The 17,707-nt window shown below is 37.5% G+C and overlaps 1 protein-coding gene across 2 annotated transcripts; it reads left to right on the top strand.

Annotated features, from left to right (window-relative positions):
- Positions 1-2,195: 2,195 nt before the first annotated feature.
- On the top strand, positions 2,196-14,532 carry EFCAB9 (EF-hand calcium binding domain 9). Of its 2 annotated transcripts, none has more exons than XM_007474013.3 (4): positions 2,196-2,382; positions 3,211-3,359; positions 3,863-4,039; positions 14,216-14,532. In XM_007474013.3, the coding sequence occupies exons 1-4, from the start codon at positions 2,247-2,249 to the stop codon at positions 14,291-14,293; spliced, it is 540 nt and encodes a 179-aa protein (XP_007474075.1). In that variant the 5' UTR covers positions 2,196-2,246; the 3' UTR covers positions 14,294-14,532. The 2 variants fall into 2 exon arrangements, with proteins under 2 accessions (XP_007474075.1, XP_003339588.1); XM_003339540.4 differs by lacking the exon at positions 14,216-14,532 and adding an exon at positions 5,380-5,558 and having other exon boundaries at positions 2,198-2,382.
- The last annotated feature ends 3,175 nt before the right edge of the window (positions 14,533-17,707 follow it).

The raw sequence follows: 17,707 nt of genomic DNA on the forward strand, positions 1-17,707 counted from the left end.
CTTAGAGGAAGAAGATGAACATCTACCTTCTCTCCACTGCCAGGAAGAGAACACGGTAGTCCACCCCACCTCATTTTACTGATAAGACTGAAGCAAAGTCACATAGCAACGAAGTGGTAGAACCTGGCCTTAAATTCAAGGTACCTCAACTACTGGTGCATTTTTCAAAAATTTAAAGCCCTTATTATTTACTGTCAGTGTGTTGAAATACAAAAGTAAGACTGTCCCTGTTTTGCTCTGACCAGTAATTTCATCTGTGTAGGGAACTCTAAGGCAAGAAACATATCAATGCTGAAAGTAACTTCTGCAGTTTATAGTTGCTCCAGGCAGTTAGTTTAAGCAAATTTGTCTGGAGTCTCACAGTCCACATATCAGAGGTAGGACTTGAATAATCTTTTCTGTTTCTGAGGTCAGTTCTCCAGTTATATTATCTAGCAACCTCCTAGTCATAAGAGTAGCTCAGAGAAAATTGTTAGTTCCTTTGTCCCATTTCCTTTCACCTTTATAGTCTTATATTCAAGTTATATGCAATTTATCCATCCTGAGATTCTCATTTCTATAATTCATTCTCATGTCTCTGTCTCCTTTCTCTCTTTCTCCTCCTCCCAACCAACTACCTACATTAGACTCCATTCCAAAGTTAATTGGAGCAAAGATAATTTGGGTCAGTTTTACTGGTCCAAGTCTGTACTTTAGAACAGTGATGGTGAACCTATGGCACAATTGCCAAAGATGGCATACAGAGCATTCTCTGTGGGCACTCCATAGTTCCTCCTCCTCCTCAGAGTTTATTACTTGAAAGGCAGAGGGGCTCAGGTGGAACTGTTCCCTTGCCCTCTCCACCATACCTGATGACATTTTCTCACATTCCCTGCTCCTCTGTCCAGGAGGTCAATGGGAGCACTTTCTCCCTCCAGCATTCCATCTCTAAAAGGTTCAACATCACTGCTTTAGAACCTCAAATGGCTACTAGTCTCCAAGCCACAGGTCACCTAAAATGCTACACTGGGAATTTGGAGATTTAACTGTCCTTTCCTATTGTCATGATAAGGGCAGCTTCAAGCAGCCACAAACTCTTCTCAGTGTTTCTATACTACCCCCTTTCTTATCCCCAATTCCAAGACTGTACCTTTCTTAGACTCTTGAAATCCAACCTAAAAGCTTATCTAAGATATGAGAGTCCTTTCAGATGCTGACCAATTTTTTTCTTATATGGAGGATTTTGAATGGTTTGGTAGATTCTTACTAGAGATTTTAAATAGGTCCCATCATATTTGGATTGCAGAAGCACTGGAATAAGAACTACACCACCCCAAGTCAGACTCTTACTAATTTCAATTGAGTACATAGCCAACTAATTGGTCTTTATGACATCACCTTCCCTCTCTCTCTACCTAAATTCTACACTACTAGCTGGACCATCTTTCTAAAAACACTGGTTTGATTTGGTTTAGTTTGGTTTTACTTGCTAGGAGATCATCAACCTAAAATATCTGAGTCCACCCCCCCCCCATTTCTCTTTGAAGAAAACTATCATTGATTTCTCCATGTCTACAAGATGAACGACAAAATCTTTAACCTGTACTTCAAGATTCTCTATTGCCTTTCCAATTTTACCTTGGATTGCTCCCCTAGACACAACCCAGCCCAACTAGTTTGCTCACTACATCCTAAACATACTTTTTTGTCACCTTAAGTGTTCTTCCCTGACTACCCCAACCCAAAGCAATCTGTCCATACACTGGGTTTCTGTATCATATATATATTTTTACTCTTTATTCTCAGATTTTCAGAAGTTCTCCTTATGGTCTGCTAAGACCATTGGATTGGAGCAACATTACTCTCCATAAGGATGAAACCTAGAGCCAAATCAAGCCTCGGACCACATGTATCTCCCTACCCCCAACCCTTCTCCCTCAAGCAGGAATGTATGTGTTGAATATTGCATCCTGAATAACTTTGCTAAATTTTAAGTGGCAGTGAGATGTGTAACCATATGTGTATATGTACATTGTGTGTGTACACACACACACACACACACACATATATATATATATATATATCAGGGATTTGCCATTTGCCTATAGTTTGAGAGAATGACCATGTCCTCTGACAATTTAGCCAAGACAATTCCTTAGCAATAATGACAAATTTGAGACCTAAGTCATCATTCCAGTTCTAAGGCAGAATTCTCTGTTCTGTGTTGCCTAAGTCACTAGTTGCAAACAGAATCAAAAAGTGACAAGATGAAACTGAAAAAGGGATCATTTCTATGGTATCTTTACTTAGATAAGATATACTGTTTACTATCATTGAGAAATACCAGGATACTGATGGAATATTTCAAAATTCTTGATGTGCATAGAAGGAATGCTCTGAATGGTAAGTACCCACAACTTCATTGAGTCTTTTTTTAAAAGAACTGCCTTAGTTCAGAGAACTCTGCTAGGCCTTGGAAGAATTATTAAAATTAAATTTCCTGCCTTCATAGAGCTAATAATCTGTGAGAGTCCAACTGGAAGAGATTCCCTGTGGAGAGTAAGATCCTTCAGTTGCATTTTGTAGATATTTTTTCTGAACATTACCTATATGAGATCCATAATCATTAAAAAAAATGAACTAACCATCCAGTCATTGGGGGAAAAAAGTGTATAAAGAATACTTATTTGGTCAGCTAATGAAAATACAACTGGTTGAACATCTCTGATAATTCACACATCCATTCATCCAAGTACCTTAGAAAAACATTGCAGATGTCATAGTATATGCTTGTGTTCCTAGTTCCTGGGGGAGGCCAAAGGTAGTGGATTACTCTAACTTAAGTGTTCTAAACTGCAAGAGGGCTAAAAGTTCACATTAAGTTTGGCATCAATATGGTGAGCCCCAAGAGTGGGAAGGTCACTAGGCTGCCTAAGGAGGAGTGAACTGCCCTAGGTCAGAAACAGGTCAAAACTCTTGATCAGCAGTGAGTTTGGGTTCATGTATATAGATGTTATCACTTCTAGCATGTCTAGAAAGATAGGAGAGGAAATGGGAGAGGAAGCGGGGGAGAAAGAAAGAAGGAAGAAAAAGTAGAGGAGGAAGAAAAAGAGGGAGGGGAGAAATGGAAGGGAGGTTAGAAGGAAGTTAATGTCTTCGTACCGTTTTGTGGATCACAGTATAGCATGTAGGGAAGCACTAGAGGAAATATGGTATCTTTTTCTTCTTTAGATGTAGTTTTCTATCACTTTCTTCGTCATGTGACTGACATGAGCAAGAACCAGATTATGACAGTATTTGACATGCTGGATTGGGATGCCACAGGAGAGATTGGCATAGATGAGTTCTACCTGGTCATTTGCATCCTATTGTCCCATGAGGTAGGTAATGACCATTTGGATTACAGAGACCAAGTCTATCATACCGTTTTGCATCCCCAAACCTAGACTCCATCAAGATTTCTTCCATTGATGATTCATTCTAAAAAAGATTAGAGGGAATCTTTTTTTTTAAACCCTTACTTTCCTTTTTGGAATTGATACTGTATTTGGTTCCAAGGCAGAAGAGTGGTAAGGGCTAGGCAATGGGGGTCAAGTGACTTGCTCAGGGTCACACAGCTAGGAAGTGGCTGAGGCCAGATTTGAACCTAGGAGCTCCCATCTCTAGGCCTGGCTCAAGCCACTGAGCCACCCAGCTGTCCCCTAAAGGGAATCATTTTGATCCCTAAACTACTTATCCAAATATTTCTGAAATGGCTTTGAACTAAAACTTCTACCTTTGCCCCCTTGGGAATAAGACCAGAAGTTCCTGAATTAATGTCTAGAAGTCATTTACTAACCCAGTGTACCTATTTGAGATTTTTATTTACCTTTCTCTAAAACAGAATCACTTGGAAGAGCAGTTTATCTTTCGACATTCAAGGTCTGTGTTTGAGCTGATGGACAAAGAGGGAGAGCTGAGGATTAGGTTAAGCCAGTTTGAAGACTTCCGATTCCTCTTCAATATCAAAAAACAGGAAATGGTACAAATCTTCAAAAACTTTGATGTTACAGGTGATGATGTAAGTTCATAGATGCCAAAGATGGAATACAATATTTTCTCCTATATGTCCTAGATAGCCTCTAACAATCTGGGGTGCAGTTTTTTCAAGTGGAAGAGATAGCCAAAAAAAAAAAAGAGATAGCCATCTAAAAATAATGGAATGGCCCCTTCCTTAGAGGAATTCATAATCTAATTAAGGAAAGATTAATGTAGAAGATCTTGGGCAAGTCATTTAATCTTATTTACAAAATAAGAGTTGAAGTTGATGACCTCTAAGACCCTTCCAGCTCTACAACTCTGATCCCAAGAATTTGTCCCTGACAATTTATTTAGCAGGAAGGCATAAGCAGATAGAGGTAAGGGTGTATCCAGAACACAATTTGATCAGTCCAAGTACTGAAAGACAATGGATAAGCAGTATTTGCCAGTCTGTAGAGGGTATATTAAGTGCTAAGCAGAAAATGAGATTTAATACTTCTAAGGGTGGAAATAATAAAGAAACATCATTTCCCCTCAATGTTCCATAAGAAGGAAGGAAAAAAGGAATAAGCAGTATGAGCTTGTGCAGTGGCTAGAGCACTGGGCTTAGAATCAGGAAGATTCATCTTCAAGAAGTCAAATCTGGCCCCACATGAACTAGTTGTGACCCTGGATAAGCTACTTTGCCTTGTTTGCCTCAGTTTTCTCATCTGTCTGTGGAGCTGGAAAAAGAAAATGGCAAACTACTCTGGCAACTTTGCCAAGAAAGTCCCAGAGTCACAGTGAGTCGGACATGACTGAAACCACTTAAACCAATACCAGGCCTACTATGTAGTAGGCATTGGGCTAAGTGCTTTTCAAATATTATCTAATTTCATTCTCATAATTACTTCGGGAGACAGGCCCTATAATTATCCCCACTTTACAGATGGGAAAACTGAGGGAGAGGTTAAATGACTTTCCTAGGGTCACACAGCTAGGAAGCATCCCAGTTCCCTTTTGAACTCAGGTTTTCTGATTCCAGGCCCAATAATCTAACTGCACTGCCACCTAGCTGCCAAACTCTAAGCAGTGGAAGAGAAGTCATATCTGACATCTGACTAGCCAGCCATGCACTGCTGGCTGAGGTTATGTGTTAAATCACCCATTATCATCTAGAACTGACACAGAAATATAGATTTCTTCCTCTGGTCTTCATGTCATATAGCACAAGGTTTCCTAGTTCCTACTTTAGGATCTTTTTTGAAGAGTCACAGATTTGTTTGGGGGATTTGTTTTGTTTTTTTTTAATGAGAAATAACTACCACCCCCTCCTACCTTCTTAAAATGTAATGTTTAATTTTCCTAAGTGATTTGTCTTTTTTTTTTCTCAAACACAAGCGTCTTAATTACAAAGAGTTCAAGCTGTTTACTGTCTTCTGCGTTGAAAAATATCATGAGAGGATAAAAGCACAGAAAACCAGATCTCGAACCCAGAAACAGAAAAGTCTTTTCGAAAAATGGAGGGAGGAACAGAAAACGAAGTTACATAGATAAATTTGAATCTAAAAAATAGGAAATTTGGACTTTATTATTTTCCATGATGGTGGTGGGAGGTGGGGGAGGGTTGTCAAACTGTCTTACAAGTAATCAATAGGCAGGTTCCTAAAATTCTGGATTGCTTATGACACCAGGACAATATAACCTGAGGCATCACTCAAGGTAGTAAAACACTGATTAGAATCTCATCAGTTTCTCTCATTGGACATGCCTCAATTACCTAAAGCTCAGTAACTTAGTCAAACCCTTACCTATTCCTCATTTTTATGTGGGACTCAAGACTGCCCTGGGCAAAACATCTCAGGTTGGCTACTAGTCTAGGATCTACTCCTTCCCTACCCTCCCACCTTAATTAAAAAGAATTGAGGATTATATTCCTCTAAGAGCGGATGTCACTCCTTGAGAAGTAAGGCAGGTGCATATAGAAAAAAATCCCTTTACTTTTCATGCCATGTACTCGGATCCTATTTTCAAATATATACATAGACACAGCTAAGTCATCTTATAAAAAACAAAAGCCACTTTTTTTTTTGGCATTTACATTTATATTTATTTTACAGTTGCTTACTCTGTTCAATCTTGGAGGGAAGATCACATAGGGGAAGTCTCTAGCCATGAAGCTAATACTGTTTTTTTGATATGAACAAATTTCAAGCTCTTTTATTTTTTATTTTATTTTTTTAAACCCTTACCTTCTGTCTTGGAGTCAATACTATGTATTGGCTCCAAGGCAGAAGAGTGGTAAGGGCTAGGCAATGGGGGTCAAGTGACTTGCCCAGGGTCACACAGCTGGGAAGTATCTGAGGCCAGATTTGAACCTAGGACCTTCTGTCTCTAGGCCTGGCTCTCAATCCACTGAGCTACCCAGCTGCCCCCGTCAAGCTCTTTTAAAAGGAAGCTTTTATGAGGGTGAAAAGATGTTCATTATGGTTGAGGGTGAGGAATGAAGAATTAATTTTCCTTTCCCAAACACCTATTTTAACATAGTAATTCTCTAGCACCTTATCATGACTTTTAATTTATCAATGTGGCATTTTTCACTAAGATCTGAACTGACATTTCATTGATTTAGAAATTCCTTCTTTACCAAAATGTACCACGTCCTTCAAGATGAAATTGGAGAAGTAGTTGGTTTAGGGAAATCCCCTCCCAGATCCCCTTCATGCCATATTAAGCACTGCTCTAATCATCTAAACTCCCCCTATGGTACCTGGCATCACCAGGGGGGCAACAACTTGTGCTCTTTGCCCTATTTTATCTATAGATAGCCGTGTTAAACAATCCTGAATACCTACTCTCAGCAGTTTAGCTTTTCATGAAATACAGAGCTGATCTGACTTACTAAAAATACTTTTCCCCATAGTTTCTTCAATAAAGCATGAAAACAAATCATCCTCTCACTTAAAAGTAATTGACAATCAGGTGGTTTAGTATCTGGTTGAGTAGATAAAAATCATAAAGCTCAAATATGTATTATATATAGTGCATATACATGCATGTAGATGTGTGTATTATACATTGTGTATGAGCATATGTGTGAATATGTGTGGACACATAGCTAGATAGATATTTCTTACTATGGCCAACTACCAAAATGCATCATTTCTCACCATGAATAAATACTTAAGGGTATAATCTTTTTTAGTTAAACTGAATCAAGTTTGAGAAACTGAATTTGCGAAGGTAGTCAAAGAGAAAAACCCTCACCTGTTACTTACCAGTAAGACTTTCTCTGAAGACAATCCTTGGCAGCTGTTAAGAGTAGACACTTGTGGCAACGGGAATCTTTGGAAGGCTTTTAACCTTTGGAATAAGACTATTAGAGCTGGAATAGGTCTTAGAGATTAACTTTCTATTTTACAGAAAAGGCAGCTGGGCAGAGAAAGTTAGTTTACCAAATGGCAGTTGAATTGAGCTAAATTATGTATCCAAGATGACTGCCAAGCAAAGACATTAGAATTAGAATATTGTTGTATATTATTCCCTGGTCAGGTCACAGTTGGAACTACTGTCTATTGCTAGTTACATTTTAGGAGGTAATTCACAAACTAGGGCAGAGCCCTAAGTAGCAATTTTGGCATCAATGTCATGCTACAGTCACCATACCTTCAAATCAGTGCTAGATGAGGAGACTACACTAGAGACTTCAGTGGGAGGGGAGACCTCAGGACATCCCAAAGCCACTACAGGTAGGTAAAACCACAACTCAGAGAAGAGCAAGATGGGGCCAATCCAAGAAAAGGACTCACCTGATATGCAAAGGGAGGTAACTGACCATCTGCTAAGTTTCTAGGTTAATTCATTATTCTCAAAAAGTTTCTATGCTACTGAAATAATGTGCTATCAAAAATGTTACAAAAGTAACAATTTAAAAATTATAGTGTCGAGGGCAGCTCAGTGACTCAGCAGATTGAGAACCAGGTCCAAAGACTGGAGGTCCTGGGTTCAAATATGGCCTCTGATACTTCCTAGTTTTGTGACTCTGGGCAAGTCACTTAACCCTCATTGCTTAGCCCTTACTGCTCTTCTGTCTTAGAACCAGTACACAGTATTGATTCAAAGACGGAAGGCAAGAGTTTAAAAAAAATGAGTCTTCTAAAATCATTGTTACAATCTTCTATTATCATTACATTATTTGCACTTCTTCACTTTGGTGCCCTATGGCAAAAGCCTCCTTCCTTCACATTCCTTAAAGATCTGACCAAGAGTACATCCAGAGGATGATGAGACCAGTAGGATACTAGGAATATTTAGCCTGGAGAAATCTAAAGGTGACCACAGTTTTCAAGTATCTGAAGGGCTACTATTTAAGAGATTCAATTTATTCTGCTTAGAAGAGCAATGGGCATAAGCTACAGAAAGGTAAATTCAAAATCAATGTAAGGGATAACTTCCTAACAATTGGTGCTATCCAAAAGTTCCAAGCATGTTCCTTGGGAAGTTAATAGGTTCCACAATTCTATCTAAACTAATTTATTTATTCAACGCCATCCCAAATGAATTACCAAAAAAATTTTTTTATTGAGCTAGAAAAAATAACAAAATTCATTTGGAAGAACAAATGGTCAAGAATATCAAAGGAACTAATGTAATAAAAAAGTAAAGGGAGGTCTAGCAGTACCAGATCTTAATGCCAGATCTTAAAGTGCATTATAAGGTGGTACTTATCAAAAATTATCTGATATTGGTTTAGCAATGGAAAGGCAAATCTGAAACAGAATACGACACAATAGTAAATAATTATAACCTTGTGTTTGATAAATATAGATTCAAGTTTTGGAGATAAGATTTTGCTATTTGGTAAAAACAGTTGGGAAAACTAGAAAAACTAGATACAGATCAATATCTTACATTGTTTACCTGGATATGGTCAAAATGGATATATGGGTTAGACAAAAAGGAAGATTCATAAGCAAATCTGAAAAACATAGATCATGTATTACATTTATGGATGGATTGGAGAATTTGTGAATAAACAAGAGATAGAGAGCCCTATTAGATGGAAAATGAATAACTTCAATTACATTAAATATTTTTGTACAAGCAAAATCAACATAGCAAAGATCAGAAGGAAAGCAGAAAATAATGGGGGGGTTTAAGTTTCTCATATAGAGATCTTTTATCTAAAATAGTAAATTTTGTCAAATTTATAAGAATGAATCATTTCCCAATTAATTTATGGTCAAAGGTAATGAATAGACAATTTCTAGATGAAGAAATCAAACCTATATATAATCATAAGAAAAAACGTCCTAAATCATTATTGATGAAATACAAATCAAAATGACTGATATCCTTTCATACCTATCAGATTGGTTACAATGACAGAAGGGGGAAATGGCATGTTGGAGGTGGTGTGGAAAGATGGGGACATTAATACACTGCTGGTGGAATTGTGAGCTGATCCAACCATTTTGGAGAGCAATCTAGAAATATGCCCAAAAAAGTTTTAAAATACCTTTGACTTAGCAATACCACCATTAGATTTCCCAAAGGATATCAGAGGAAAAGAAAAAGAACCTTTTTAAAAAGCTCTTCCTTTCTGTCTTAGAATCAATATTGTGTATTGTTCTAAGGCAGAAGAATGGTAAAGGCTAGGCAATGTAAGTGACATGCCCAGGGTCACACAGCTGGGAAGTATCTGAGGCCACATTTGAACCCAGGACCTCCCATCTCTAGTCCTGGCTCTCAATCCACTGAGTCACCTAGCTTCTCCCAAACCTATATTTTCTTAAATATTTATAGCGGCTCTTCTTGTGGTGGCAAAGACCTGGAAACGATGTCCATCATTTGGGGAATGGCTGAACAAGTTGTATTATATGATTGTGATAGAATACTACTATGATATAAAAAACAAGGTGCAGGTAGATTTTAGAAAAACTTTAGAAAGACCTGCATGAAATAATGAAGAGGAAAATGAGAACCAAAAAGAATGTTGTACACAGTACGGGTAATATTGTTTGAAGAACAACTTCCAGAGAAAGAACTAACAGAAGTATTTGTGATATGGTTTTATACACACACACAAACACACAATGTCAAACACTGCCTTTAGTGCAGAGTGGAGAAGGAAGACTGCTCAGAACTTAAAATGTAGCAAGAAAAAAATACAATTAAAAAGATTTTAAAAGAAGTTAATGGGTTCCCACTTACTGGAGGTCAAGTGGAAGTTCTAACTTGTTGGATTTGGGGAGGGGGGATACAGTGTATAGCACTGCTGTTCAAAGAGGCATTGAACTTTCCAGGTCCCTTAAAAAATTCTTTTTAATCTAGGTATTCTTACTCCCAAATCTAATTTACTTTCCATTGTGCCAAGCAGGGGGGCTATATGAGCTTCACCACTAGCTATCATAAGAACTCCTTCACTAGGCCTCCCTGGCTTGTTTGTTTTTTCCTACCTACACTTGAATTAGGAAAATCCAATGTTACATTATCTCTGGGTCTATTAGTGGAGGTAGGAGTGTGGTGCACGAAGTAAAAATATGAGAAGGAACCTGTAACAGCTGCCAGGGATAATGCAACCTCAAATAAACAATCTGATTTGTAATGAGGATTTTTCCAAAGAAGTTAAGGATTGCTACCTTTAGCAGTTATAAGTAACGTAGAAGCCAGGGTATGAGGTCATCAGGAGCTAAGTCCAAGTGGGTGTGCTATGTATATGAAGATGATCTGATTATTAGCTGCTTCACATATCCTTTTCTCTCTCCAGGTAGTAATAAGAGTATATCATGCTAGCCTCCTCAAGTTAAAAAAAGACCACAGTCTTTCAGACACAAGGTGTGACTTTTGCTCTTAGAGCAAACTAGAGTATCTCTAGGTTTAGGGACTAGTATCTGCAGTACATGCCAGATTTCTATTTCAGCCATTAAGAGCTTTTTGGATGGAGGGATGTTCTGACATGGCTACTCTCTTTGCAACTTCTGGTAAAGGAGAATAGCCAGGGAAAGGCTGGGGTGGGAATTAAAAATGATATGCAAGGTTGACCTTTTAATTTCATATACTCTTGTAATTGAACAGACAATTCAGGGTATTTTCCTAGAAGTTCTGAGTTTTCTTATTCATCTCTGACATGCAGTTCTAAGTTTCTAGAAGGAGTTAATAAGTTTTTTTCCCCAAAGTTCCTGTGAATGGTAGTACCTGAACTATACTGAATTAAGTTTTTGCCATACAACCATAAAAGCAACAAGTGTTACAAAATCCATGCTTGTTAACTAGAAGATAATCTTAAAACCAAACATTAAAGATCTAACCTATTTGCTAACTAGAATAGTCTACAATTTATAAGTGATTAGCATCAGGTCTATGTGGCTCAAGTAAAATCCCTTTTCTCAATTTCTCATATTTGATGTAGTATTTTCCTTTTTTCCATGTCAGACATGCATGAAGCAAAAATATTTCAAGAACATCAGAATATCTTAGAGGGTTTCCATGTAAAAAAATCGGCACAAACTGAAGACCAGCCTTTGCCATACAGAGAATTAAACCTAAGGAGACAGTTCTTTATGTCAAAAGTTCTTAGATCATCAGTATAGAACAAGAAAGGGTGATTGATTAATTACTATTCTTTTATTACTACTGCCTCCCATAATCCTATTTGTGTTTGGGGGCAGAAATGGTGGGGTGTAGAGGTGGGAACAGGCTGAAAAAAACTTGCCCCAAATCAAGCAACTACATAGCAATACTATGGTAAAGTCAAATTAATTTCTTTACATCTAAGGAAAACACTGCCTTACAAAAAAAAATCTTTCAGACATGTCCTTAGTTTATAACATACTACTTACCAAAAATTAATGGCCAGTCAGAGGCAGAAATTTATAATCCCAGATAATTATATTCATTAAAAACATGAAACAATTCTTTGATGTTACTCTTAAAGAATACATATTCTATCTGAGACTAATCCATTCTTTCTTTTAAATTCATACTTTCTGGTCCTAAAGTAGAATAATGGTAAGGGCTAAGCAATGGGGATTAAGTGGCCTGCCCAGGGTCACACAGCTAAGACGTGTCTTAAGGTCAAATTTGAACTCAGTACCTCTAGTCTCCAGGGCAGGTTCTCAAATCTACTAAACCACCTAAACTGTCCTGAGGCTTATACATTTTTTAGCAAACCCAAACTTTTCATTTACCTCATCCTGAAAACCATCCCCAGGTGGCCCAATAAAGCTCCATTTTTTTTTTAAAAAGGGCATGAGTTGGATTATGCCAATGTTGATCTTATTGAACTTAAATGATCATGTACTTAAGAGCTAGAAGGGACCATAGAGATCATCTAGTCTCACCTCTTTATGTTACAGATAAGAAAATAGAGTCTCAGGGAAGTGAAGGGAGTTTTTCAGAGATTTAAACTCAGGACTCATAACACCAAATTCCATACTCCTACTAATGCCCCACTGGAAAAGAAGTGACTGTCACATGTCTGGTAATATTGTATAACTGTCACATGGGATGCATGACTGAGTAGAGAGAGTATTATCACTGGAGAAGGGCAGTTGGTAAAGTAAGAGAGTTGGCCTGCCACAGTTCTCCAGAGATCCTCCACGTCTTGTGGATAAACCCACCTTTTCCTGGGAATTTCACTCTATAGCGACCAAATCTGCAGATCTTCTCTACTACCCAAGAATAGTTGTGGAAGATGAAGATGGCAGGAAAAAAAATCTCAGGGAAGCTTTTCTCTCCTGCAACCTGGGTGAGACTTATAATCAGTGTTCTCTAGTGCTCATGAGGGTGAAGTGATTTGATGGGGATTAAGAAGGCACAGTACCCTATTAGAAAGTGACTGCTGCATGACCTATTTAAGACAGAGCATCTTTTCAGAATGTCAGAGGGGCAAAAGGTAAGCAAATAATTCCTGGTTTTTATTTTTGGCAGAAAAACAAAACAAAAACAAAACAAAACAAAAAACAAACAATAACCACCTACACATAAGTTTCTATTCATTTCTGGAATTAGCAGGCAATATTCTTCCCTTCTGGAACTACTTTGACTAGGAAGAACTTTGAGAAGATACTGCTAATTCTAAGAGGCTCCTCTTTTAAGTCTGTCAATGGTCCTTTGCAAAGTGGTTAAGTCTACTTTTCCAAGCATTGAGTTCACAATAGATATAAAACTGAAAAGACAAATTAGCCTATGCCAAGAATGGGGTCTGAGGTCTGGAATTCCTTTAGTGAAAACCCATCCAACTTAATTTATCACTCAGTTTTTCTTGACTTTTTCTCCCTCAACTGTATCATGAGAACTCTTAGATTTCTTCTTTGCACTTTGGTTAATTTGGCCAACCCTTCAGATTATATTTAAGGTCAATTTAGTGCCCAGCCTAGCAATATTCACAAAAAAGCACTTAAATGTATTTTTGCAAGATGGTAATGCTCTTTATGATAACTAGTAAGTACATACTTATTTCATTATTTACAGGCTCTTCAATATTATTATGACTGAATATTCCATCTATCTATATAAATTGCAACCCCTACCCCCCAGACTTAGTAGATGATCTTTGAAAGTTACTAGAGCCAAAAATGTATTGTTCTGTAGCCAATTTGGAAACAACGCTCTCCAAATTTTGCTAACCTCACCCTCAGATAACATATACAGAGTCTGCTGTCAAGCTACCTTCACACAGCCACCCAAAGGTCATGTTTTATAGATAGGTGACACAGTGGATCAACAGAACACTAGATTTGGAGTTAGGAATGAATAACTGAATTTGGATGCTGCTCCAGACATATAACTGTGTGACCCTGAGCAAATCATTTAATCTCGAAGCCTCAGTTTATTCATATGTAAAATAAATAAAGATAACAGCACCTATCTCACAGGGTTGTGGTGAAGAACAAATGACATAATATATGTACAGTGAAATGTAAGACTTAAAAGCATTATATTAAATGTCAACTGTTATTACAGCCATCAAGAATATGTGGTCATATGGCTAAAATTTATTGTTCCTTTGCACAATAACAACACAGTCTGTAAAGCACAGAGTATAATTTAAAGCCCGAAAAAGCTGAGGATTATAATTTCCTGAAGGGGATGTAGAGAAGAGAGACAATATTGTAGAGAGTAGTTACTGGCCTAGAGATCCAGTAAAAAAGAAATTACCACTTCCTCCTCCATTTCCTATATTCTTCAGTGATTGCAAACTTTATTCCAGCCCTGCTTTTATTGCTTGTTCTAGGGAAAAGGGTCGGGAAAGAATACATACAGGAGAACACAACTCCTTCTGGTTCACTTTTTGCTGCTCATGAACTATTAAAAGATGTATGAATCTGGTGGTGTAGAAGATAAAGGAGAAAAATAGAAGCTGGGTGGAGTTTATGCCCCATCTCTGACACATCACTGCAAGGAATACTGGCAAGCTGTTTAACCTTCCAATTCAGGCAACTCTTTAAACTATTGACAGTTTGTAATCTGTTGATTTTGAGAGAATTCTCACAGCAATGAAATAAGGTCCTTGAAATATGATTAATAAATGTTGCTGGAGACCAGAGACAATTAGTTATGTATGTTACACATTTCCAACAGAAGGTTATCTAGTCCCTCATGATTGGGCATTCACTACTTTCTAAGGCAACTCATTCCACATCTAGACAATTTTAATTGTTATTTCTTTATGCTAAGTTAAAATGTACCTCTCTAAATTTCACCTTGGGAATATAAGCAAAACAATTTTTATAATAAGCAAGTAACCTTTGTAAAAGCTCAGAGAACCGAAGGCTCAAGGGATTCCAAGAGGCCAGTACAGAAGTTACAACAGACATTGTATATATTAATTCAAATCGGTATTTAAGGAATATTAGCAGACACATTAACGGTTCTAAAATATTTTATTCATCTATGACCCCTATGCTTCAGCCAAACCTTACAAATTAGGAAGAGGCACTCACTTGCTAAAGATTCCTTTCCTCACAGGATCACAGATTTAGAAGTTGATATGGATTTGAAAGTTCACCTAAATTGTATTTTAGAGATGCAAAAACTGAGGTCCAGAAAGTTAGACCTGCTCCAGGTCAAACCAGTAATAAGAGGCAGAACCAGAATTCAAGTCCAATTCTTATGACTCCTAGTCTAGTGGTCTATTAGAGTATTTTTCCCTTATCCACTATTGTTAAGTGATAGTTACGAACCATATGGGAAAATGCAAAAGTGATATAAAAGTAGAGCACAGCTAATGTAAGGGAGACAGGTTGTCTTCCTTATACCTGACCTGTTAGGGAAAATGCCTCACAAATAGTATCTATTAATTGATGAGAATGGCTGGGGAGCTACTAATTTTGCTATTTCAAAAATGAACTGTTTCTGAAGTTTTGCTTGGAATCCTGCAATATTTGTGAATTTTGCAAAATTCCTAGCTAAGTCTTTGGCAAGGGAGAGAAATGATTTTAAATTTTAATTCATTCTCTAGTCCAAACTAGAAAGATCCCAATGATTTCATTGGTGTAGCAAGTTCCAGTGAGGAAACTCTACCAATGCAGACTGGCTTTTATAGTTTCCCAAGGGCAGGGTTAGCTGTATGTATTAGAAGCAAGACTCAAACCCAGGTTTTCCTGACTCCAAGGCCAAGTCTTTATCTATTGTGCTTTGCTGCCTATTAGCAGGATAAATTTTTAAAAATAAACTTCATTTAAAGTATGACATTCAAAACAAAAATGACATTGTATTTGAAAAAATTTGTCAAGACAGACAAGTTATAGACACAGGAGATGATACAAATCTACAAATGGCCATGTCTGAATTGGTCTGAAGAACCTAAATCTGATAAAGAACTGATGATAAAGAATTATTGAGCTAAATTTTTTTTAAAAAGAAAAACCCCACACTTTTCATTACAATGCAGCAGATCACCCTTAGATTTGTATTCATTTATAATGACAAAACTTATTAAGAGTTCTTAGCTTATTAAGAATTTCTCTTAGCCAAGAGAAACGGGGACATTTTAAAATATTTTTTAAAGTTAAAAAAAAAAACCAACCCTACATGCTCAAGTTATACACACCATCTTAATCCAGCATTAGAATAGTTTTTTTTTTCTTTAAACCTTTAGCTTCTGACATTGAATCAATAACTGAGAATCAGTTCCAAGGCAGAAGAGCAGTAAGGGCTAGGCCATGGGAGTTAAGTGACTTGCCCAGGGTCACAACAGCTATGGAGTGTCTGAGGCCAGATCTCTGGTCTCCAGGCTTGGCTCTCTATCCACTGAGCCACTTAGCTGCCCCTTTGAATAGTCTATTAACCATTAAAGAAGCACCATGGTTTCTTCAGCCAGGTTATTTCTAATCATACCCAAAGAACTGTTATTGAACATGTAACTTCCTTTCAAACAAAACCAAACCCATAAGAGAGCCTGCAATCCCTTCAAGAGATAAACTACTTCCATGAATGGATTTTAAAATGTACTGAAGTGCAATATATCTGAACTTCTTTCCCCCAACCACCAAGACTAAGGAATAGTGAAGTTCCCCGTGGCATGCAAATGAACAAATGAGATTCAATTCCTTGATTGTAGGAGTGTTAATCAAAGTAACATTACACTGGGCTCCATTCCCCAGTGCCTAACAATCACAACACTTCAATCTTCTCTTGAATTCCAGGCTTTGAGCAGACCAGAGAGTTGCAGCCACAATCTTAAGGCAATTGAATAAAGGAGAGATTTAAACATAGCTCATTTTTTTTTAAGAAACATGTTACAATAGATATAGATATCTCCTCTCTAGTCATCAAACACTATTCTCAGGCCACTTAAAATTAACTTCTTTTTTATTGTTAAAGTGAACAAAGCTTACTATCTGAATTATTTGAAGCTAACAGTATGTATTAGCTCCCTTGCCACTTAGCAAATCAGTTAGCCCACCATCTCAATCTCTGGTAGCTTGAACTAAGGCCAGGATACACCTCACAAACCAAGTGAACCAAAAGGTTTTTTGGTCTCTCATTCTCAGGGGTTTCCTTATGTATATACTAACCAAGAAAGCATGATGGAGAAAAATTTCCACCCAGTATGACTAGAAAAAATGAATAGTGAACTAAGAAGTATTCGAGAAAAGCATGCAATGTCTATTGTATAAAGCAGTGCATCAGTGAACTGTTTTTAGTGCTGGTGTTTAAATGAAGTCAGGAAATCTTTCACACTGAGTGGTTAAAACAAGGAATGTGCTTTGTAACGTGTTAAGCACTACAGAAATATGAGCTACTATCTGATGACTAGAATGAAATAGGCACAATTCTCCTCTCAGGCACAGGTGAAATGGGCAGTCCTTACATTCTTCTTGCAAGGAAGAGAGAAAAGGGAGACTCATTCCACCATCCTGTGAGAACATCCAGTCTCACTGTTCACAGGAAGCCCATTCAGTCCTGAAACAGAGTCTTGCTCAGGGTTCATAGGAGAATGGGCTGATGTAGCCTTATGCTGATTCTCATTCCCAACAAAGATGCCCCTCACATTGTTCTATAGGGAAGAACACATATACTTACTTCAAAGCAGTTGTGTATTTTGAGGCACAAGCTGCCATGACTGCTAGTTTTTCCTCCCCCAGCCAGGAGTAGCAAAGGTATTAGGAGTGGCCTCCTGAGGCTAAAGGTGAAAAAAGAGGTCAATAATTCAATAGATATTTTCAGATATCATTGAGGCAGGAGGATAAATGAACTGTGAATCAAATACAGTACAATATGA

This window comes from Monodelphis domestica, chromosome 1 (assembly GCF_027887165.1).
Source record: "Monodelphis domestica isolate mMonDom1 chromosome 1, mMonDom1.pri, whole genome shotgun sequence".
In the NCBI taxonomy this organism is placed as follows: domain Eukaryota; kingdom Metazoa; phylum Chordata; class Mammalia; order Didelphimorphia; family Didelphidae; genus Monodelphis; species Monodelphis domestica.

Excerpts from the sequence above, each read along its gene's own strand:
- EFCAB9 (XM_003339540.4), top strand. The coding sequence starts at position 2,247 with ATGAAACTGAAAAAGGGATCATTTCTATGGTATCTTTACTTAGATAAG. Across the intron at positions 2,383-3,210 it reads TAGAAGGAATGCTCTGAATG|ATGTAGTTTTCTATCACTTT; the intron begins GTAAGTACCCAC and ends TTTCTTCTTTAG. Across the intron at positions 4,040-5,379 it reads TTGATGTTACAGGTGATGAT|CGTCTTAATTACAAAGAGTT; the intron begins GTAAGTTCATAG and ends CTCAAACACAAG.